At 37.5% G+C, this 23,963-nt stretch overlaps 1 protein-coding gene across 3 annotated transcripts in view; it reads right to left on the bottom strand.

Moving 5' to 3' along the window:
• Positions 1–22,691, bottom strand: part of ABCB11 (ATP binding cassette subfamily B member 11) — a 110,409-nt gene extending 87,718 nt beyond the window's left edge. For all 3 annotated transcript variants that reach the window (XM_007494326.2, XM_056793980.1, XM_007494327.2), the window contains exons 1-4: positions 22,577–22,691; positions 11,282–11,384; positions 8,766–8,787; positions 874–925 (exon numbers count right to left, since the gene is read on the bottom strand). In XM_007494326.2, the coding sequence (XP_007494388.2) occupies positions 874–925; positions 8,766–8,787; positions 11,282–11,357 (150 nt within the window). In that variant the 5' untranslated portion in view covers positions 11,358–11,384; positions 22,577–22,691. The remainder of the gene's footprint in view (positions 1–873; positions 926–8,765; positions 8,788–11,281; positions 11,385–22,576) is intronic.
• Between the last annotated feature and the right edge of the window lie 1,272 nt (positions 22,692–23,963).

Genomic DNA, 23,963 nt, shown 5'->3' on the forward strand with positions numbered 1-23,963 from the left:
CAAATTTACAATCACATGAGATACATTCTTTGCCATTTCCAATGTATAATAAAAACAAAAACAAGAAAATATAATCCCTGAATTTAAGTTCTCCTCAGTTCTATTTATTTAAATTTGACAGTAGGAATCTGTGATTTCATTGGTAGGGACTACACTAGTTAAGGAGGTGGAGCTATGAGCTCTTAGTATGCCTCTGACTTAATAGGAAAAAAAATAAAGTTTAAGTAACTTGTCTAGGATCTCAAAAATCAAAGTCAGAATTTGAACTCAGGTTTTCTGGCACAGAAACATTAATAATTCAAAGGACTTGAATTGACTCCTTTTAAATTTCAGATATTTAGATTTTTTTAAGGAAGTGGGAAAATTAATACCTTGGGTACCACTGGCAAACGGCTTTATTATGCAGGCAAGAATAGACAAGTCTATAACTTATCTTCAAAACAAGATAACTTTATATTGATGATTAGGGAGAAAAAACGAAAAACTCAAAATGGGGAGATATTTACTGATCTTGGAGGAGACATTTCAGAAGTCTTTATGACAAGAGGGACAATACATTGCAATTAGGACATGACTTTCCTGATGAAATGAAAAATGGGGCCATAATTGGTTATTTTTCCAGAACATTAAGTCCTGAGTAATATATTGTTTAGCATCAGGCATTTTACTAACAATATATATAGACTCCCGGTGCCCTGATCATGAGTGAAAAAGCCCTCTCCAGAGTTAATTAATACCTTCTGACATGCCTTTTACAAATGTAAAACTTCCTTAAAGACCTTAGCCAGTCCAGTTACACAATCATGATGTTGTAAATCTGCCACCCTGTGGGTCCCACCCAGTTATTGAGGACAAGCTAAAAGCATTTATTACCAATTGAAAGAAGCTGACTTGAATGTGTCCATCTTTCTTTCCATCTTGTGACCTGAAGAAAATAAAGTGTACAATTATAGACCATCCTTTCCAAGACAAAGAAGAATTATCCCAATTTCCTAAACGCATAATTGTATTTGATGCAGGTTCCATTGCAGAAGGTACCCCCCCACAACCTACCTCCTTCCACATCCTAAACACAAGCTTTTGATGGGAAATATCCATGGGTTATCTTTCTCCTGCCTATCCTTCTTATTCTTAAGTTATCCTTCTGACAGTAAAGCATACCTACCTTTGGTGTTCAAAAAATGTTCAATCTGGGGCAATTAGATGGCTTAGTGGGTAGAGAGCCAAGCCTGGAGATGGGAGGTCCTAGGTTCAAATCTAGCATCAGACACTTCCTAGCTGTGTGACCCTGGGCAAATCACTTGCTCCCCACTGCCTAGGCCATATCATTCTTCTGCTTTAGAAACAATACATAAAGTAAGAGTTTTTTTTTTAATGTTAAATACTTCTGATATAAAAGAAATAATATTCCTTTGTCACCATACTAAGAGTAGAAATATTTCCTACTCCTCATCTTTCTTGTAAGACCTCATTAGGCATCTACAATAAGTTGCTTGAAGTAGAATTTGAGTTTATTTTAATTTTCTCTAAGATCCTAAGCACCATAGGTAGAATTATACCAGTGATGCATGGTAGAGTCAGCTTCCCTAAATAAGACCAGATAGAGAAGAATTCATGCTTGGCTTTACTGAAAGAAGCACAGAGAGCACTATGGTAGCTCAGAGGAGTTGAGGAGAAAAAGAAACAATTTAGACTATAAAGGAATTTAAAAGCTAAAGAAAACAAATTTTCATAATAGTACTCAGAATTTCTGATGAAAGTCTTAAGCATTCAGAGTGCCATTTGATTGGCTGGGATCGAGAAATAGAAAGCATGAAAAATATGGAGAAACTATGATCATAGCACCATTCTAAAATAGAAATGGGTAAAAATTTCAGCCTTGCTCAAAAGTGGTCCAAATGTTTTTTCCCTCTGAGATTGCCATAAAAAGTATTTTTAAAGTATTTATTAAATTTATATCATTAGTAATTATTAAATTAGCATTAAAAGTATTTATCATGCTATTTCCTTAACCTATTAGTGGTCTAAACAAATAGTAACACAATATCACATATGCAGGCTAATACTTCAAATACGGAATCACAAAATTGGTAGAAGTTTTTTTGTTTGTTTGTTTTTTTAAAGAAATCTTCAGTGTTGGGAGAGCATCGTCCACAGTAACAGCAATATTGTATGATGATCAACTATGAAAGACTCATCTACTCTCAACAGTACAATGATCTGAGACAATTCTGCAGGACTTGTGACAAAGAATGCTATCTACCTGTTGGAGTCAGAGCTGAGCAAAGCATACTATCTTTCACGTTAGATTATTTATGGTTTTATTTTGGGGTTTTGGTTTTATATGAGTATTCTCTTATGACTATGATCAATAGAGAAGTGTGTTTTGCATGAAAATACCTGTCTAACCCAGCTCAGATTGCTTACTATCTCCCAGAAGAGAAAGGGAAGGGAGAGGGGGAGACAATTTGGATCGTGTAATTTTGGAAAATGTATTTGGAAAATTGTCATTCTGTGTAATTGGAAAAATAAAATAGCTTTTAATTTTTTAAAAAAGGAAATTTTCAGGGTTACAGGTTTAGATCTAACTGAGACCTCTGAGGTCATTTAGTCCAACTCTGGCTCCTGGAAGCAAAGTGGTTTTGACTCCCCAAAACAATTGTCCCCCTGCCTTAGGAAAAAGGATTCCTGAGTACACTCAAGAATTAAGCAAGCAGATCCACCTCCAGAGAAAGAACTGTTGGAGTCATCTTACACATCCGTGTATCCTTGGTTTTATTTGGGGGTTTGGGTTTTGTATGAGTGCTCTCATATAACAGTGATCAGTATGGAAGTGTGTTTTGCATGACAATAAAAATAAAAATAAAAAACAATTAGACCATAAAAAGAATTGAGCAAGCAGAAACACAAGATTACAGCATGAAGGCATGGATGAAGTGCTCTTTTGAAAGGTTGATCAGTACAATGAGAACAGTAATAAAGGGGTCTTGTAGCTCTGGGCTTATGAGAACCAGCCAATGACCTCCTACCAAAGCACTTGTCCCTCTTCAATCTAGGAGAGCTTTTATTCCATCAACTCAATAGTTGAGTGTACAGCTGTTGTACTGGTCAATAGTTTTTATAATAGGTAAATTAAATCTAAATTGAAAGTTACAGATTAAAAAAAATTAACAGGTTTGGACATACAGCTAACCAAGCGAGGAACACGTAGGGTTGGCTAAGAGCTGGAAAGGGTTATCACATGAATCAGAATGAGTCCAGACCTGCTGGCAGCCTCTCCTGACATCACTCAGTAGTTATCCACTATAGTGTGTGCACTACACTTCCTGAAGAAAGGGGGGAAGAGCCAAAGGACAGAATCACTACTTTTATGATCTCTTGTGAGTGGTTGCCAACATTCTGTTTCAATGGCCAATCCTCTCTGACACAGTGTTCATGCAATCCCTCCAGCTCACCTGACTAGAGGTGGAGAAGAGGAAAGGGAGCTTAAAGGCCACCCAAAGGTCTCCTGCTGTCATCCCTGCCAAATCCTTCAGAGCTGAGCACATGTTTCAAGGTGCAGGCTCAGCCCTCCATGATCTATCAAGAGAGCGAGCGCAGGGAGAGCCTGCTATCTGCCCCCATTGCACATCGTCTTTTTCTCCAGCCGGCTCAACATCCTCTCAAGTTTCTTTTGTCTTGTGCTCATAGGTCCTTTTTTCTAAGGTACAGGAAGAAATGTAATTTGGGACTCAAGGACTCGATAGTAGGGGGATGGCAGTCAAGCCCTTCCTCCAGGGGTCTCTGACCCAGAGGCAGCTTACATATAGATGTTATTTAGTCTTCATGAGCCCCTTTGGCAAAGACACTGGAATGGTTTGCCACATCCTTCTCCAGCTTGTTTTACAGATGAAGAAACTGAGGCAAACAGAGTTTAAGTGCCTTGTCCAGGGTAGCAGAGCTAATAGGTGTCTGAGTCCACATCTGAACTCAGGGAGACGAATGTACCTGACTCGAGGCCCACATTCTATCCAATGTGCTACTTAAGGAGCCTTACAAAGAGATGAGGAAACCCATAAAAATATGAGCCAAGAAAGAGCAAGTAATAGCAGAGTCGACATCAAACCCAAGTCCTCCGGCTCCAAATCCAGCATTCTTTTTATCGTTCCAGGCCATCATATGGAGACTAACCTCCATGTATCCACTTAACCACATTTAGAGACACTTTACCACAGTGTCTCTATGTAACCACATAGATTCAGCTTATCTTGAGATTATGGAGGATAGAAAAAGTCAAACAAAGATGATCCTTCTAATTAGCCACAAATACTTCAACCATGTGAGCAGCTATGTGGCATAGCAGGTAGAACACTGGGGCTGGAATCAGGAAGACTTTTCTTCCTGAGTTCAGATCTGGCCTCAGACACTTACTAGTTCTGTGACCCTGGGCAAGTCACTTCTCCCTCAGTTTCCTCATCTGTAAAATGAGCTGAAGAAGGAAATGCAAAACCACTCCAGGCTCTTTGCCAAGAAAACTCCAAATGGAGTCACAAAGGGTCAGACACAATTGAAAACAACTGAGCACTGCAGTCCTACACAGCCCAGTAGGGTCTCTGCATTCCCTTTTTGTCTCCCACAAGATAATAGATCCTAAAAAAATGGAATATAATCTGATTGATAAAAGAGGTATCTGAAAGTCTGTGAATCCCTCAGATATAACACTGCATTTGTGCCATATTTGACAGTTTTTCAAAGCATTTTAATACACAGGCTGTTCATAACAACTGTGTGAATCAGGCAGGGTAGGAAAATGAGACTTAAAGTGACTGGGCAAGAACCTGACAAAGACATGTAGCCTCGAAATGGCAGGATCAGGACTGCACCCCAGAACTGACTCCACTCTCTCAGCCACCATCCTAGCTCATGCCCTTATCTCCTTTCACCTGTGTTCCTAATCGGTCTACCTTCTTCAAGTCTTTCCCATCTCCAGTTCTTCATCCACACAGCTGCCAAAGCAGCATTCCTAAAGCAAGGGCTTCACTGTGTCACTTCCCTGCTCCAGAAGCTGAAGTGGCTCCCTACTGCCTCAAGGATAAAATACAAAATCCTCTGTTTATTATTTAATGCCCTTGATAATCTGGCTCCAACGTCCCTTTTCAGGATGATTATAAATTATTCTCCTTCATGTGAGCTACATTCTGTGTAATTAGAAAATCTTGAACCCTTGGACTCCATCTCCCAGAATTCTTTTTATTTGTCCAAAGAATTCTTTTCCCTCTGTTCATGTTAGCAATCTTACATTACTGTTTTTAAGCTGTGTGTAACTCCTCCCTTGCTCTCTTTTTCCCCAGCATGCGCAGCTGGGTGAGATCTCTCTGTTTCTCTAGCCTTTTATTTTCCTTTTTGCTTCAAGTTATTATTTAATAAATCTTATTAAATATAATAGTTGGAGTATTTTGGCTATTAATTTTTAATCTACATAATTCTAGTCAAATTGGCTTCTTTGCTAATCCTCACACATTTCCTCTTCCCAATTCCAGGGTATCCCTTTGCCACTCTCAGTGGACGACTTCTCTTGCCTTTGAGGTTCACACTACCCATCAATGACCTAGTCCAGATATATGACCTCTGCATCATTTTTTCCTTCTTCAGAGTGTTGATATTTGACTCAGTCTTTCTCTCCATCTCAACCTCTTCCCTCTCTACTCTTACTTGAGGACTTTGGGTTGTTGCTATCCCCTCAGACATCAAGAACTACCAGATCAACAGCTTTCTCATCTTTCATGGCTCTGCCTACCCAATCACATGGATGGTAAAATCTTTGATCTCTCCATCCTGCATAATTATTCAGACTCTGTGATCCAGAACTCTGAAACTCCTCTCTTACAACAGCACCCTATTTTTTAATCTTTCCTTTTGCTTCACCCCTTAACTTATTTTTGTTCTGCCGTGACTTCCAGCCCTTCCATTTCTCCCTATTTTTCCAGTATATCAACCCTGCTCCAGTCTACCTTTGCTCTCTTCAGTCTTACCTCTAAAGCTGGTGAACATAACTATATACTATAAATTGCACTTGAATCCCTTGCCCTCTTGTACTATTGATTTTCATGATCTGACAAACTTTAGCCTTGGGTTACTCCCACTAGCCATCTTATTTGCACTTATTCAGGTACTGCTGCATGTTTTTAGAGAAAGTAACATGATCCTATTTGACTGGGTTCACTACAAATATGTGTTATTTGATCTAAACTGAATAATTACTGTTGTACAATAATATTTATATTCTTCCCTGGCTATCACACTCTCTGGCAAAAATTCCAAATCTTCTCCTCTCTCCTCATGTTTTCTATTCTGATTATTTCCCCCTCCCTTTCAGCATAAGATCTCACCTAAAAAATAAAAATAAGAGAGGCCATTCACAGGATTGCAGACCTAAAGATAGGAGGGAACTTAAAGATTATCTAACTCAACCTTTTTTATTTTAGTGAAGAGAAAACTGAGGGCCATAAATAGAGGTCGGATGATTTATTCCAAGTCCTATAATTAACAAGTAACAGGGCCTGATGGTGAAATTAGGTTCTCTAACAGTGAACTCTCTGAAAACAAAGACTGTCTTTTGACTTTCTTTGTATCTCCAAAGCTTAGCATAGTGCCTGGCACTTAATAAATGTATATTGACTGATTGACTCTACCTCCATATCTAGTACTCATTCTATCAAGCATGGTGTCATTCTCATAAGCTCTTCCTTCTTTCCTACTTCATACTTCAAACCACTCAACCTCTCTTCTTTCACTCTTAAGAGGCAGACCTTGTTCTTGTTGAGGACAACCTACCCCTTTGCCTTGGTCTATCCCTTCCCATCCTTTCCAGGAGTTTTTGCTCTTAATTATCCCTTTTTATTCATCTCTTTATCATCAGTCTGTCCTTCTCATGCTCCTTCCCACTATCTATCTTAATAACTAGAATTCTTCCTCTTAAAAAAATCTCATCATTCCTTAAGGCTATTATCTGAAAAATTGGCTGCCTTTAAAAACTATTGTCTCTTTTCAAAGCCAAACTTCTAGAAAAAGATGTTGATACTTGTTGACACTACTTTTATCCTAACTTTTTAATCCTTTGCAATCTGACTTCTGGCATTATCATAGCTCTGGCATTACTTATTATCTCTAATCTAATAGATCTAATGACTTTTTTTCAGTTTTCTTTTTCTTTTAACCTCTGCAGCTTTTTTCATGGTTAACTGCCTTCTTTTCCTAGTTAATCTCTCCTCTCTTACCTTATATGGCAGTCGCACCTGTCTAACCACTTCTTTTCAGTTTCTTTACTACTCGATGATCCCTCTACCCACAAAATATGGACAAGCTCCTAATTTCTTTCCTGGGCTTCTTCCTTTTCTATGTCCTCTCCTTTGGTGGCTTCATTAGCTTCCATAGATTCATTGTCCTCTCTATTCAAATGATTCTCAAATCTATTTCCACTACTGTACTTCTCTACTGGATATCTTTTCAAGAAGCTCAAACTCAACATATCCAAAACAGAAATCATTCTGTTTTGCCAAAGTCTCCCCTACTTCAAACTTTCCTATTTCTGTCAAGGACACTACCATCGTTCCCCAGTTTGCAACCTTGAAGTTATGTTTGGTTCTTCTCTCTCTTCTACTGCATCCATCCAGTTGCAAAGCCTTGTTGATCCTATCCCCACAATACCTCATCTCCCCTCAGATAGCCTCTACATTAGTTCAAATCCTCAAAAATCAATTGGGTTCCCTGCTTCAGGTCTTCCATGTCCCAGTCTACCACATATCTGCCAAATTAATCTCCCTAAAACATAGATCTGGAATGGCAGCCCTCTACTCAAAAATCTTCAATTCTTCCTTATTGCCTCTCACATAAAGCACCATCACAGGTTAGTACTTTATTTTTTTAACCTTTACCTTTTGTCTTAGCATACTATATGAAATACTATCTTAGAAGGAGAAGAAAAATGACTGCCTTGGGATACTATGTATACTATATAGAATACTACACTATTTTGATTCTAAGGCAGGAGAGCTGGAAGGGCTAGGCAATGGGAGTTCATTGATTTACCCAGGGTCATACAGCTAAAAAGGGTCTGAGACTAGATTTGAATCCAAGACCTCCCATCTCCAGGCCTTATTTTCTATCCACTAAGCCACTTCACTACTCAGCTAGGAGGCTACACAGCTCAGGACTTTAAAACTTTCACAGTCCAACATTATGCATTTTCAGTTCTACTAGATGTTCACTATACATAATATGTCATTTCCCATCCCCTTGCCTTTGAATTCCGGGTCTATAATGCCATATTGCCTTAGTGCTAATTCTTTGTTCTTAACTTTCTTCATAACCTCATACATGAGGCCTTTTGTCTGTTATTAGCATTAGCATCTCTCCTCTATGCACATGTTGTATACCACTACCATCACTCCCCCAAACAAATGATCTTTATTTTTATATCTCTAACACCTGATCCCTTGTTTTACAAACAGTGGGTACTTAGGAAATGCTTGCTGAATTATATTAAATGTAAAAATAATGCCATCTGAATGGGTTCTAGAAACAAATATAAGTGCCTGGCTTAAACTAGGTAGAGAAAAGTAGAGCCCCAAAAACATGGGTCAAGGACACCATTGCGTAGAGTTTGTACTCTTCATGGTGCTTTCTTCTTTGTTCTCTTCATACGTAGGAATGCCATGTTTGAACCAGAGGGGGAAAATCATTTCTACTAGAAATGTAACATTCTCAGTGACAATATATTAACTTACCTTGCTTTCTTTGTATTGTTATCTGTCAGGACAAAAATCAAGCAAGAAGGTTAATATTTTGTGGTAAATTACATGCAAAATCACTAACAGTTTAATTCCTCAATGCCATAAAATGATATTTTAAGGGATTAGAGTTCTGTGCCATTTTTATCTGTTTTTGTGTGTTATGTGCATATCGTTATGCTCAGAAGAAATTCTTCTGAAAGATTTTACTTTTAGATAAAAACAAGCAAATTTCTATAAATGGATAAAACTCCTATGGTCACAAAGACCCTGATAGGTTTAGCAGCTGACCAGTCAGAAAGAAGGATGCCATTGAGATGAATGCTACTAAAAACCACAGGGTAGGAACTTCCTTATCCCTGGGGGGAGAGTGAGGGGAAGCTATAGTTCATTTAAATCAGGATTCATTAATTATATTCACTCATTTTTGTAGTCTTCCTTCAGAAATGTATCACTACTCAGCTATCTCTTCTTTCTCATCTGTTGGCCCATGTTAGGACTTCTCTATCATACCATTGAGTTAGATTCCCTCCCTAGCCTTCTTCCACACACACCCCTGCTGTTTACATCCATTTTTGCCACTGGAGAATGAGAGGAATGAGGTCAAGACCTGCCTTGTACTCAAAGGAAAAGAGGTCAGAGCAGGATGGCCTTGGAGGTCATCTGCTAGATTATAGTGCAGGATAGAGCTGGGAATGAAGCACCTAAAGTTTAATGATCCCATGTTACCATACTCTTCTGGCCCAAGCTTTAAGGTAGTTAATAGTCAATAAACATTCATGAAGTGCCTATCATCACCCAGGCTGAACTAAGTGCTGGGGATACAAATGTGGAAAGAGATAACCCCTGTCCTTATGAAGCTTACAGTCTGATGGTGGGTGACAAAACACAAAAGGGAGCTGAAAAAGGTGGACTATCAGGAGTGTATGTGGAAGATAGGGAATGTACCCTAAAATGGAAGTTTGCAGTCCAGGGCTTCACCCTGAATCATTTCAACACCAATATTGTTTGAGATTTCTCTCCAGTCTGTTCTTAGGTGATTCTAAGTGGCTACTGGCTAGATCATCCTCAACACTTTGCCTTCTAGTCTTTGGAACTTTTTCTTTGTTACGGGTTCTTGGGTTTCAGCTTTTTTTCCTATTCTTCACATGTGGTAAATTCAGGGTTACTAGATGATCCATTTTAATTTATTTCAAGTCTGATCTGTATATTAAACTCTTAGGAATACTGATTAGAAAATTAAAAGTTTCAGATAACTTAGAGAACCAGCCTTGGAGTCAGGAAAACTGAGGCTCAAGTTCTGTCTCTGAGAGAGTTTAATTGCCTGATCATAGACAAATCATTCAACATCTCAGTGTTCCAGGAAGCAAATTTTCCAAGGCTAGATGACAGACAAGTTCCTCACCTTCACTGGTAGTAGTAGGAATTACCTGCCATGGGAATTACCCTCATTAAAGAAATCATTGGTCTGGGACCACAAAAAAAAAAGTTTCATTTTTAAACAATACCTTTTATGAAAGGTTTTTAGGTTTGCAAAATAGTTTACATTCCTTATTTCATTTGATCTTTGCTCTAAGCTTTATAAACTAGACTATATATGTATTATTATCCCAGTTAAACAAATAAGGCAAATGAACCTTGGAGAACTTAAGTGGCTTGACCACACAGTTAAGGTAGGTGAGAGAGAGCATTTGACTCTGGACTTTTTGACTTGAGTTCCAGCATCCTTTCAATTACATTAGAGAAAGAGGAGGAGGAGGAGGAAGAGGAGGAGGAAGAAGAAGAGGAAGAAGAAGGTGTTACTATGTATATAGCAATTGAAGGCTTGCAAAACACATTGCAATATGATGTTATTTTATCCTTACAACAACATGTGAGGTAGGTGTTATTATTTTCCTCATTTTATATATGAGGAACTGGGCATAAAGAATATTAAGTGACTTGCTCAGTGTCACTCAGCTAGAAAGAACACAGACTCAGATTATACAGGAAAAGAACCTAAAATTTGAGAGTGCTATATAAACTATTATTTTTATTATTTACCACATATGGAAAACTTTGTCAAATAGTCATGTTCTAGATAGAAAAGGATTCGTATAAATTGATGGAAAATTAAGATCCAGTTGCTTAATCATAGTTATTGAGTATTTGCTATATCCAATGCATAATATTTAATGAAAAGGAAATTAGTTCCTTGTGTCAATCAGACTTTATAAAGACATACTTCTGAAAACTTACTTTACCCACTTGCGCTTTTACTTCCCTTTATACAACAGAGTGGGGACATATTGGCTAAAAGGTGGTAGACTATAGCTCCAAAATGGAGTACATGTTTTCAGACATGAGCACAATTTGATCTGTTTTCTTAGTTGTTCTCCTTTATTTTATGTTCTTTTAGTGATAGAAGAAAGTAATTAGTAAGTAATAGCAGTGCTACTCATCAGTGTTAAACTGTCAATAAAACATTTATTTAGTTGTTTGTTTATTTGTTTTTTAAGGAAAAGTGCTCTTACCTGATTCGTACGATTCAAAGGCATAATTCTCCTCTCCAAATTTCCTAACACTACGAAGAATGACTGATTCAGACATGATAATTTCTATAGTTAGTCAATGATCCTGTAAAATAGAAAAGAATCACTGCAATTCTTATTTCTCCTACTACAAATAAGTAAAAGGAATATTGACTATAATAATTAGTTGGATTTGCTCAAGCCTCCATTTTTCCAAGGGTTTCTGATACATGGCAATAATCCTTTGCAACTATAAGCTGAGCTTGAAAAAGTGGTACCTACCAACTGAATCCTGCACCAAGTAAGACTGAACTGAGAACAATTCTAGAAACCTTTTCTGATAAGATGATCATTATCTCACCTGTAGGGCCTCCAGATTTTTTGTTATCAGCCTCTTTTCTCCAGACCCCAAAAGTCACTCTAAGGAGTTATTATCAAGAAATTGCTGTTGCCCTCTCTCCCTTGCCACAATCTGTTTTTTCCCCTTTTCTCTTCCATATCTTTCAAACAATAAAAGCGGACTGATTTCTATATCTAAGGGGCTCATGTCCTTAGGAGAAGGGTTCCCTCATACATGCTTAATCTTCTGAGAAGAGTACATTAAAAATACCTTTTACTTCTCCCTTAGTCTCTAGTGTCTTTCACTCAGCTCAACTTCTGTTCATGAGGTTAGACAGCCAGGAAGGTAATTGGGTTAGCAAAAACAAATCAAATTAATTTATCATAGAGTCAACCTTTATAGCTTTTCCAACTTTAAATGTTTATGATTAATTTTTGATGAAATTACATCAAGAAATCTGGAAACCATTTTTAAATATTTTCTAATTTAAAGTATATGCTGGTGAATATCAAAATGTTGTAAAAAGAATGATTTTACTATTTTTAAGCTAATTTAATTTTTCACAAAAAAAATTTTTAAGAAGCTCAAGTAGCAATTTCAGACATGGAGTAGAATCCCATATAAACACATTAGGATCCTCTGTTTAAATACCAAAAGGCATGAATCTCATGATATTTAAATATTTTGAAGAGACTTCTTAACAAGATATAGTTATAAAGACTTATTTTTAACTTTAGGGAATGTTATTCCTGGAAAAGACTTCATACTACTAGCCCAGTGGTAGTGTCAAACTAAAATGGAAATGGATCATAGGAATATTGACTTATAAAATCATAAATTAACATTGTTTATGTTGTATTGAATTTTACTTATTGTGTTAAACATTTACCAACTACATTTTAATTTGGTTCAGGTCCCATTCTTAGCCTTCAGAAAAGGAGGCTCAGACAGTTGAGAAATTCACTGCAGGTAGAGGCATGTCACAAAGAAAAAATATATTACCATTATAAGAATGTACCCCCTTTTGTACTTAGCAAATTGAAAAGCCACAAAGGCAATGAAATATAAAGGTGAGGTGCTTTCAGGAATAAATGGAATATTCTGGACCTCATTGGGCACTGAGTCTTTTAAATAGATAAAATGCATATGAAAAATCAGAGATGAACTTGCCCTCAAGGCATAAAAACTTCCTCTTTTCCTCTATCTATTCACTTAAAAGACTTATAGGAACAGGGGAAATTTACTAGGTGGTCACTATGGACTAGAGGAAGGTCCTTCCCTAAAGGAATAAAGATATGAACTAGGAAGTATTGTCTGATAGAAAAAACTCTGCCTCTCCTACATCTAGCCTAGGAGACAAACCTCAGAGCCTGAGAGATGAAAGCTGGAGTTAACTACACCAGTCCTAGACCACGGATCTCTGCCCTTTTTGAAGATACAGTAGCACTCCAGTTGAAAGAGCATAGTAGCACTCCACCTAGCCTGAAGTTGGAAGTGATAGAAATAGTATTTGCCCATCAATGAACCGTCCCAGTGAAATCAGAAGACTAATCCATTTAGCACAGATACTCTTACAGATAGGGCCAGTAGATCCTAGCAGAGAAATGTCCCATTCCTCACTGATGCAATATTATGTCTTAGAAATTTTTGTAAGGACTCTCTGGAGAGAAGAACTGTATCAGGACCCTGAAGTTCCAGAGCTTTACGTTTCCTTGGTCCATCCTTCTTCTTATATCTTACCTCACTACCATTATGTTCTAGATTTGTGCCCACTTTGCACTCCCGATAAACCATGTATATTGGTTGGGAGTGTTGATGGGAGCAAATTTTGGAGGGGGAAAAGGGATGCTTTGTAGCTAGTTCTTGTTATACCTTTTAAGCAAATGTCTTTTCTAAGGATAATATAATCCCGCAAGTATACTGGTGGCAATTTATGATAAAACAGTAGGAGTAGTTATCCACAAGGTACTCAACCTCCTAGTGCAACTGGGAGAACAGCCAGAGAGAATCAGGGGTTCGATCCCACTTAATTAATATCTCTGATGTTCCTATTTTACATTTAAGTCTCTGTACAATGACAAATCAACTTGATAATTATTTTTTGCTTTGAAGGGGAGAAGGAATTAGATAAAGAGGTTGTTTGTGATCAAGAAAAAATAATTTGCCATCTATCATGACAAATATGCTTGGTAAGTGCACACGATTCAAAACATGTTAGTGGTAGGTGGCAAACTGGATGGAGCACTGGCCCTGGAGTCAGGAAGATTTGGATTTAAATCTGTCCCCAGACACTAACTAGCTATGGGACTCTGGGCAAATCACTTAACCTCGGTCTAGCTCAGTTTTTGCATTTGTAAAATGGAGAAAATAACAGTACCTACTCTCCAGGGTTACTGTGAAGGTAAAATGAGATACATTGGTAAAATGCTTTCCAAACCTTAAAGAGCTGTATAAATGCTAGCTATTATTATACTAACACTCCTATAACTATCCAACTGAGTATTCTCTTCAATCACATATATCAAAACCCCCTGCCATGCTAATGCCTCTTATATGACTTTTGCCCTTCTGCTTCCATGTATTTGTCACAAAGGGTCTGCCAAAAGTGTACTAGAGCCAGCTTGCAGCAGCCTGTGAAAGCTGATCATTAAATTTTCAATGTGAGCATTCACACCTCAGGAACTGGTGAAAGCAACAAACAAGGGTTGGATTTATTGTCTTGTTAATTGTCTGGACTTAAGAAAAGGATGAAGAAAGTATCGATAATTTCATTTAAACCTCAAAGCATCTCTTATGTATGGTTTTTGAAGAGTGCTGGGAGATCTCCTGAGTTCTCTGGATGTCACAAGAATAGCAAAGGAGCCAGTGACTGCCCTTTAGTTACGCTTTACTCTAGTCACATGATGACCCACCTTCTTTTGCGATCACACATTTCCCTAAGGTTACCCTTTACTCCACTTTCTCTTCATAATTCTTTATTTATAACACTGATGCCCACAATAGATTTCCTTTATTTGACTTCTTCATAATTTCTTGTTATAATTCTTAACTAAAAATTTTCAGACTGTAGTAATCTTTGACTTGTATCTGCTCATTGTCACCCAAAATTATTCTGTAAAGCATATGTATCTAGGTAAGAGGAAAAATATGCAAAGTAATTTGTATTGAAGGGATAAGGAAGGTATGAAGAAACTTGGACATTTTCTGGATCATATCATTTTTTGAAGTCTGTTTTTCCAGTAATGAACCCTTCATGGTCCCATTGGGGTTTTCTTCGCAAAGATATTGGAGTGGTTTGCTATTTCCAGCTCTTTTTACAGAAGAGGAAACTGAGAAAGAATTAAGTGACTTGCCCAGAATCACATAGCTAGTAAATACTTGAGGCCAGATTTGAACTCAGAACTTCCTGACAACAGATCTGATACTCTATCCACTGTGCCACCTGGCTGCCCCTTTAAAGCTTATTAGAGCTTAATACTAAGTGTTTGGCCCTCAGGAAATACTTATTAACTAGCTTTTCAATTTTTATTGCCTTGCTATGTTCATCTGGTCCTTTAATTCTATCTTGCCTCTCACCTAATGAAGTCAAAGTTTCAATTCATTGTCTCCGATAATTTTGATAAATTTCATCATAAACTTCCCCCCTAACAAAATTTTGCCAAGGTAAGACTATCCCTTGAACCTCCACTCTTCTGACAATAAATATGGACCAAAGAGGCACCATTCTTCTTGAGAACACAGAAAAGAAAGGTTTATCATTAAGCCAGTGTCTAAAGCCCATTATCCTTGGCAGGAGATCATTGAATTTATTCAACGGTGGAGAGAGTAGGTCACAAAAAGCTGCCTCTATAATATCTGTCCTGTCCTCTGAGTCAGTACTGGCCCACTGGATAACTTCTGAGAGCTCCAGGAATCAGATATGAAGACAGGATAACCTGTCGTGAGCAGTGATTAGGCACTTTCCTGGTAAGAAGAGCTATCTTACTGAATGACTTACATCCACAGTACTGAGAGCCAATTGAGCAGCATGCCTGAGTCGTCCAGTAACAAACATTTTCCTCTCGATTCTACACCATGATAAAGTAGGCAGTGTAAAGGATAATTTAGTGTTGTGATCTAAACTATTTGGTCACCATGGATATCCCAAATATAAAAGAAATATAACCAAGTCAACTGGAAAGTTTATGGTGATTTGATTGATATAGTGGAAAGAAATTAAGAAAAAGGAAGAAGGAAAAGGGTGTAGGATTTTCTCACGCCTGGCTAGTGCCAGGAGGAAGACCAGAGGCTCTAGGAAGATAAGGTTTTTTTTTGAAAAGTAAGGAGGGAAGAATCAGCCAGAACTCCAAAGGGCTCAACTGAGATGCCTGAGCCTGAATCAGCTCAGGGGCAAACTCACTGCCAAACCCAGACAATAGCTGCCACCATGCCAAGATGTTGGAATACTTAGCACATTGCCAGCCAGTCGCCTCTCTGGGGAAAGAGAGTGAAGGGAGGAAATGATGTACCTTATATAGATGGTTTTACATCACTTTCCTGCATCTCATCTGTACCAATGATAGCTTAGCTTGACCTAGGACAGCCCACAGGTCTGTCAGCTGTTTCTGCACATGTCTATTGAAGGCCATCTCCTCAGATAATTAAATCTTTGAGTATTGTGAAGACATTCCTATTCCTGATCTTGTTAAACTAAGTAGGGTGGAGAAATGTATAGTTCCCAACACTTGGAACTTCTGTTAACCCAAGTATCTCCATTGTTACTAATCAGGAAATAGCTAAATCAGATCTTCTAAAGTAAGGTCTGAGTAAGGTGGAGTAGTTTTAAAACTCACAGCAGGAAACCACAAAGCCAGGCATGTATCCAATGGTGCCACCATTGACTGAGGCCTTGATACCTCTCACCACTGTATACTAGTATACTAATTCCATATTTGTTTGTTTGCTTTGCTCTCTTTGTAAATGTTCTTTTAAAATGTTTTCCTTCTGTATTTATGGCACATCCCCAGTTAAACTCTTCTAGGACAGGAATAACATCTTTTTTTTTTTCTTTTGATCTCTATTTACCTCTCTTGGTCCAGAGCATTTAGTACAATGCTCAAATCATCACTGACATTCATTATTGACTATGAGCAGGCTATCAGAATAAATATTCCTTTTTAATAGAGAGGGGAAACTGTGTTGTTTAAAAAGCTAAACTATCTATCCAGGACCGCAGAGCACATTAGGTTCTGGGGAAGGAACATGCTCAATCTACAGTTGTGGATTATCCACAGCTCAGGTAAGGGGAGTCTGAAAAATGTATTATTAACCATGGAATTCACTGTGACTTGAACTTATAGAAACCTCAAGTCTTCCTAACAGATGAGTAGAGATCTCAACCATTGCCTTCATGGGAGTAAACATGCACACACAGACACACACACACCAGGTTTGTTTTTTTTAGCATCATTCAAATAGCAAATGAATCCAGGGAGAAACAAAATACACGCCAATGCATAAGAACAAAAGGAATCATCAGAAAGCCTGGGCATTGGAGAAGTCCCTTGGTTCCCAGGTTTAGCGTAAATGGAACATCTATGAAACACACTCTAATTATGTACAATACTCATGGAGGCACTCCAAGGTGAAGGAGCTTCACTTAAAAGTATATCACCATAGGTAGTTAGGTGGCTCAGTGGTTAGAGAGCCAGACCTGGAGATGGAAGGACCTAGGTTCAAATCTGACCTCAGGCATTTTCCAGCTATGTGACTCCATGCATATGACTTAACCCACATTGCCTAGTCCTTACCACTCTTCTGCCTTGGAACCAATACTTAGTACTGATTCTAAGGTGTTTTTTTAAAGAGTAGGTCACAATTATTGTGTTTTCCTTTACTATTCTTATCTGTCATAAGAGAGAAGATACAAATAAAAATGGCACCAGCTTTGGGGAAATACTGAAACTGCATTCCCCCTTCTCCTAATTGCAACAAAGTCATCTGCTGCTTAATTTAATTAATGAGTATAGTTTTCCTTGTGGCTTCCTCAACCTGTCCTGCTATTATTGACAAATAGAGTCCAAAATGGAACCACCCATTCACTTGCCATTCCACAATAGAAATTTCAATTTAGCTTAAGATGTTGACCTTTGAAATAAGCATATGTTCATAGATTTAGAGGTAAAAGGGATCTTAGATATAATTGAGTCCAAACCTCTCATTTTACAGTTGAATAGCCTGGAGTCCACAGAGGTTGATTCATTTGCCTAAAGTCACTCTGTAACAGACTTGGCATTTGAATATTGAACATAATGACCATTTGCATGGGCATATTCAAGAGTTGATACCATAAGTTTACAGTGCAAAGATGAAGAAAATACCATGGTACCAACACTCCTGGATAGAGCAAGCAAAGGTCTGGTAATTTGTGATATCTCACCAAATAAGTAAATATTAAGTAGGTAAATGGCAGGAATGATAAAAGAGAAACATGATATTCCAGTTCATTTGTGTGATGAATCACTCCTAGTTTCAATGTCCTCCTTGAAACTGTGCTCATTGGAAAAGATTCTGGGTATTGCTCACTGCAGTTTCTTCTAGAATCTGCATTTTGAGGAAGGAATCAGGCTAGCTACGCATTCTTCTCCCAGTTCTGTTCCTGATTATTCTGATTCTTTGGACTTCATCATCATCTGGTACTTTCTCCTCCCCATGACTTTTTTAGCTCTGTGTTATGCCATCTTCTCCCATTACATACATTACATTACTTCAGGGCAGTGACAGTTTTTTTCTTTTGGCTTTTAATCATATTCCCAGTTCACTATACATAAACCTTTAGTAAATGTTTGTTGACTTAATATGGTTGATTTGCTTAGTCCCTGGCACACAAGCAACACAGTATGAAGCTTATTTGCAGCATAGCTTCTACCTCAATGAATACTTTCTGTGATTTTAGACTATTGTATCCCTATAAAAGACTATATTATTTTAAATCTAGATCAAATGATTTCCTCCTTGCCATGAACACCAGCTGAATGCCACCTGCCACCTAATATATATATATATATATATATGTACACAAACTTATTCAGTTTTTCACATTGTTGTCAATAATCTAACCAGTTGGTCTTGAACTTTCTGAAATATGTTAATATGAACCAAGTGTAATTTGGTTCCTCAACTAGTTATGGTCATAACATTAGGCTTCAGCACTTGGACTTTACCTAACATCGTGGAAGGCAGGACCACCCTCTCGGTCACCCAGACTCGCCATCTCAGTGTCATCCTCAACTCCTTACTCTCACTCACCCTACATAGTCAGTTTGTTACCAGATCTTATGATGTCTCCTTTCAAAGCGTTTTTCATATAAATCTTCCTGCCATTGAAGAGTTCCAGCCTCTCCATCTACTCTCACATCCACACTCTAGTTCAGGCCTTCATCACTTCTTGTCTGGACTATAGCAACAATGATCTAATTAATTTCCCTTATGGAAGTCTCTCCCCACTCCAATCCATCTTCCACTCTCCTGCCCTGCCAAGGCAATCTTCTTAAAGCACAGATCTAATTATGTCATGCCCAGCCGTCCTACTCCTTGAGCTCCAGTGGATCAAATATAAAGACTTTTATCTGTTATTTAAATCTCTTTAGAACGTGCCCCCTTCCTAGATTTCCAAACTTCTTACACTTACTCCCCAACAAGAGCTCCATGATCAAAATACACAGATCTGTTTGCTGACTCTTACACATGACCCTCTTCCTCCCATTGCCATTCATTGGTACTGGCTCTCACCCACGCCTGGAATAGTGTCCCTCTTCCCCTGGATTTTTTTCCCAGCTTCCTTGAAAACTCACTCCAATTCCACTTTCTCTAAGAGGTCTTTTCCAGGCTTTCTAGCTTCTGAGATTACAAATCCTTGGTTTATGTCACATAAATATAAATATATACTGATAAGTTGTTGCTCAGTCATTTTCAATTGTATCTAACTCTCTGTGATCCCATTTGGGGTTGTCTTGGCAGGGATACTGGTGCAGTTTGCCATTTATTTCTCTAGTTCATCTCACAGAGAAAGAAACATATGGCAAAAGGATTAAGTGACGTGGCCAGAGTCACCTAGCTAGTAAATGACTGAAGCCAGATCTGAACTCTAGATGAGTCTTTCTGAATCCAAACCTGGCACTCTATCCACTGAACTCCCTAGCTGCCCCAAAAATAGATATAGATAAATCATTCTAAATGTAGATATAGACATGTGCATGTCTATATCTATATCTATAAATATATACCTATAATATATATTTAATTTAAATAATTTTATTTTAATTTGAATATTTTATAATAATGTTAAATTAAATATTTTAATTTAAAATAATATATATAAATATATAGTGATCAATAAATCTATTAACTTATATATACATATACTATAGTTATATCTATATGTATAATATACAGAGATGAGAAAATTTATATAAATTTCAGTTATTTTCACATTGGCTCACCCATGTATTAAAAAGTGAGTTCTAGGGGCAGCTAGGTAGCTCAAAGGCTAGAGAGCCAGGCTGTGAAATGGGAGATCCAGGGTTCAAATATGGCCTCAAACACTTCCTATCTGTGCTACCCTGGGCAAGTCACTAGTCCTTACCTCTCTTCTGCTTTGGAACCTATACTTAGTTTTGATTACTTTGCAGAAGGCTAGAATTATTTAAAAAATCAATTAATAAAAATAAATACTTATAGTAAAAATAAATAAAAGACAAATAATTTTAATAATAATTAACTCCTCCTTACATTTACATATTATTTGGTAGTTAATAAAGCAGTTTCCTTACAATAACCCTACCTGGTACAAGCATTATCCTTCCCATTTTATAGATGATGAAACTGAGGCAAACAGGATTAAGTGACTTGTGTAGGATCACCCAGCTAGTAAATGTCTGAGATAAGATTTGAACTTAGGAAGAAGAGTCTCTGAGGCCCGAAATCTAGAGCAATTTGACTGCAATTATATTAACCAGAAATTAACCAATTAGGGAATGAAGCCCATGTGGGACTTCTTTCTCCACGTTCTTTCCACTACTATCTGCTGCTTCGATTCTTTGAATAGGAGAGGGCTTCAGGATGAAATGATAGTTTTCCCCACTAATATAGAAATTGCAAGAGTGAATATATTGAATGTACACTTCTCCATGTCAGTCTTCCTAAAAGATCTTTCTCCAGAGGAAAGGGCTTAGCCTTCCTGCCCCAGGAACTGCTCAGAAGGAAAGAGAGCACCAGGCAGGCTGCTTCAATCACTGGGGGCCACCCCCTAAATGGCAAATCTGAAGAAGAGTTCAAGGCACTTTCCCAGCCCCTTTCCATTTACTTCTGATTTAAAATATTGTTGTTTTAATCAAACTTTGAAATGGTTTCTTTTTCCCAAGACCCACCACTGTCCTAAGAGTCAGTGTGGGTAATAGGAACATATAGGTTTAGGGCTTGAAGGAAATTTAGAGGTCAAATGATACATCCTCCTTATTTTACAGATGAGGAAACTGAGACCCAAAGGGCTGAAGTAAATTTATTCAAGGTCACAAAGGTAGTGACAGGGGCAGAATTTGAAACAAGCCCACTGAGTCCTTATTCAGGGATTTTTTTTCTTACTCCACAATTAAAAGAAGTTTTATCCTATTACAAAAACCTCAAACTTTCTCCTAGAAAATGTTAACCTGAGGCAGCTAGGTGGCACAGTGTATAGAGGAAGACCTGAGTTCAAACCCAGTCTCAGATAGTTGATAGCTATGTGAACCTGGACAATGTGGAAGAGAGAGAAATTTGGAAAGCATGCTTTCCACAGCAAGTCACTTAACCTCTTTCTGCCTCAGTTTCCTCAACTATAAAATGGGGATAAGAGCATCTACATTACAGAAAAGCAAATGTAAAAATATGGCATATTTTTACTATAATATATAATTCTATACTATTCAAAATAAAATATAATTGTGTTATATTATTATTCAATAATATATTTGCTATAATATAATAATCATATAATTTACTATAATATTATAATTATAATGTAAAATAACTTGTCCTGATACAGGTTTTGGACATATCAAGAAAGAAAGGATAAAACTATGAGTTAGTATTACGTGACAATAATGTGATAGGTACCACACAGATGATAGAATTAGATGAAATTCTTGTATTCATGGATATAGGCACAAAGGTAGTTTTCCTGGGAGGTGAAGGTATGGAAGAAAAATTATTTCTCCTTGATTTTAAACACAATTATTATCTAGCTTAAGTCCTATGCCAACTTAAATAGAGCATTAAAACTTTCATTCATCCAGAATTTTGAATTTGGACCTCAGAGAAAATGCAAGCATTATTCTTTCCTCTCTAAGGGAACAACTTTCCTTAAAGTTTACACAGAACAAATCCTAACTCTAATAATCTGTTCCTTCTTTGGACCTATGAAACTTTCCCGAGAAAGAAGACTCCTCTGAGCAACTAAGAGGGTGATAGTTCTCCTTATGTTCCCAGTTGGAGTATTTTGTCACACAATCAATAAAATAGAACTTTTCATTTTCTCCACTTTAGCCAGATTGAATATCTTAAACAGTTCTCCAACTAACCTACCTGTTCTCATTTGCCACAATTAAAAAAAAAATTATCAGAATTCACCTGGTGGAATGGCACTGTTCTTGATTACATTATTATATTTGCCAGAAACACAAAGGGATGTTATATTATCATTACTGTTTACTATAGTATAATATTGTCCTACTCTCAGAAATAGATATGATAAGACTCACGTTAAGGACCCTTGAAAGTTATAAATGGTCCCTCGATTTCTCATTAAGGATTATTCTAGAGAACAATACTAATCCAAGGGAGGAAAATTAAAAACAATAAATTAACAATCCACAAGTGCCAGAAAAACTTTCAAGGGAGAATACTAGTATAGAGCAATCTAGCCCTTCAGAGGCACCACTTACCTGTCAGGATAGACCTGGATGAGCCAAAAAAATGGTTGACTTCAGTGTAAGGAGTCAAGAGGTATTTCATCCTTTCCCAACCCCAGTTTTCATCACTTTAAAGGTCTGATCAGAATTCAGGCTTTTTAGTTAGCATTATCTGTTTGTTTGTGGGTTAATGCCCGAGAGGCCATCCTAAAGCTCAGGTCAGTGACCCATGAGGAAAGGTTGAACCTACTCAAAGCAATAACACCATATACACACAGCAGGGTTGGGGAGCTCTTTGAAAACTATCAGTAATGGTATTTGAGATTGTTGATCTGTTTTCTAAAATATCATTCACACTCTACAGATAGATACAGTAACTATGAATGATGCCTTTCAAGAGGCAAGAGTCCAAGAGTCTGTGTACACACCCTCAATTTAAAACTTGACTTGTTCCCCAAATTTCTTGGAAAAATTAAAAGGTATATGCAGGAAAGTATTCACTTATTAGGTCCCCTATATTCCTGACTCAGCTTAAGTGCTAATAATTAATTAGATAACTTTAACAACTCTTGAATCAGCCCTTAATTTAGAGACACCCCAAGAACACAGGGAACCTTTGCTCCTGGGTTTAAGAGGTCAATCAACTCAGGCTTGCTTGTCCTCCAATGCCTGTGCTGTGTAAATTTGCACTAGTGATTTTTAAAAAGTTTAAACATTAATAAATACAAGTCAGTTAAAAGCCTCATTAATATATACAATTTTAATGGGAAGTTTATTCTTTTTACAGATGTCAAAACATTCACTTATGAAGAGGCCAAGGACAAAATCATAAACCTGGATCATTTGTTCCTTAGTTGCACATTTTATAACTTTTCTAGGCATCTCATTTTCTACCTTTTATTTCCTCCTTTTTTGTTCTTTCTTAGGATCATAGATTTCATTGGAAGGGAATCAATTTTCCAGTTCAATGAGTGCAATCCTCTTACTTTACAGGTGAGGAAACTGAGGCCTGGTGAAATTAAATGATTCGCTTAGATTCATCCAACCAGAAAGTAGTTGGAGGCTGGATTTGAACTCAGGTGTTTCTGATTCCCATCCCTGTTTCTCTTTCTCCTTCCAATTACAAAGCCATTAGCCTTCTCTTCCTTCCTCAGGTTCCTTCTTCAGGACAATGCTGAATCAGAGGTCCCACACTAGGAACTCTTACATAACATAAAGTTTCCTGGTCATTCTTCCATTATTCCAACTGAGGATGCACTTGCTAAGCTGCCACTGGGCACATGGGTAGAAGTGTTGCCTCTGGTTGTCAGCTGCCATATAGAGAATTTAACTTTAGTTCTTCCAAGAACTTAAAAACCAAAAAAATGATGTGAGATGAAAGAGGTGTACTGAGCAGGAAGACCTATATGATGAAAGTCAT

This window comes from Monodelphis domestica, chromosome 4 (assembly GCF_027887165.1).
Source record: "Monodelphis domestica isolate mMonDom1 chromosome 4, mMonDom1.pri, whole genome shotgun sequence".
In the NCBI taxonomy this organism is placed as follows: Eukaryota; Metazoa; Chordata; class Mammalia; order Didelphimorphia; family Didelphidae; genus Monodelphis; species Monodelphis domestica.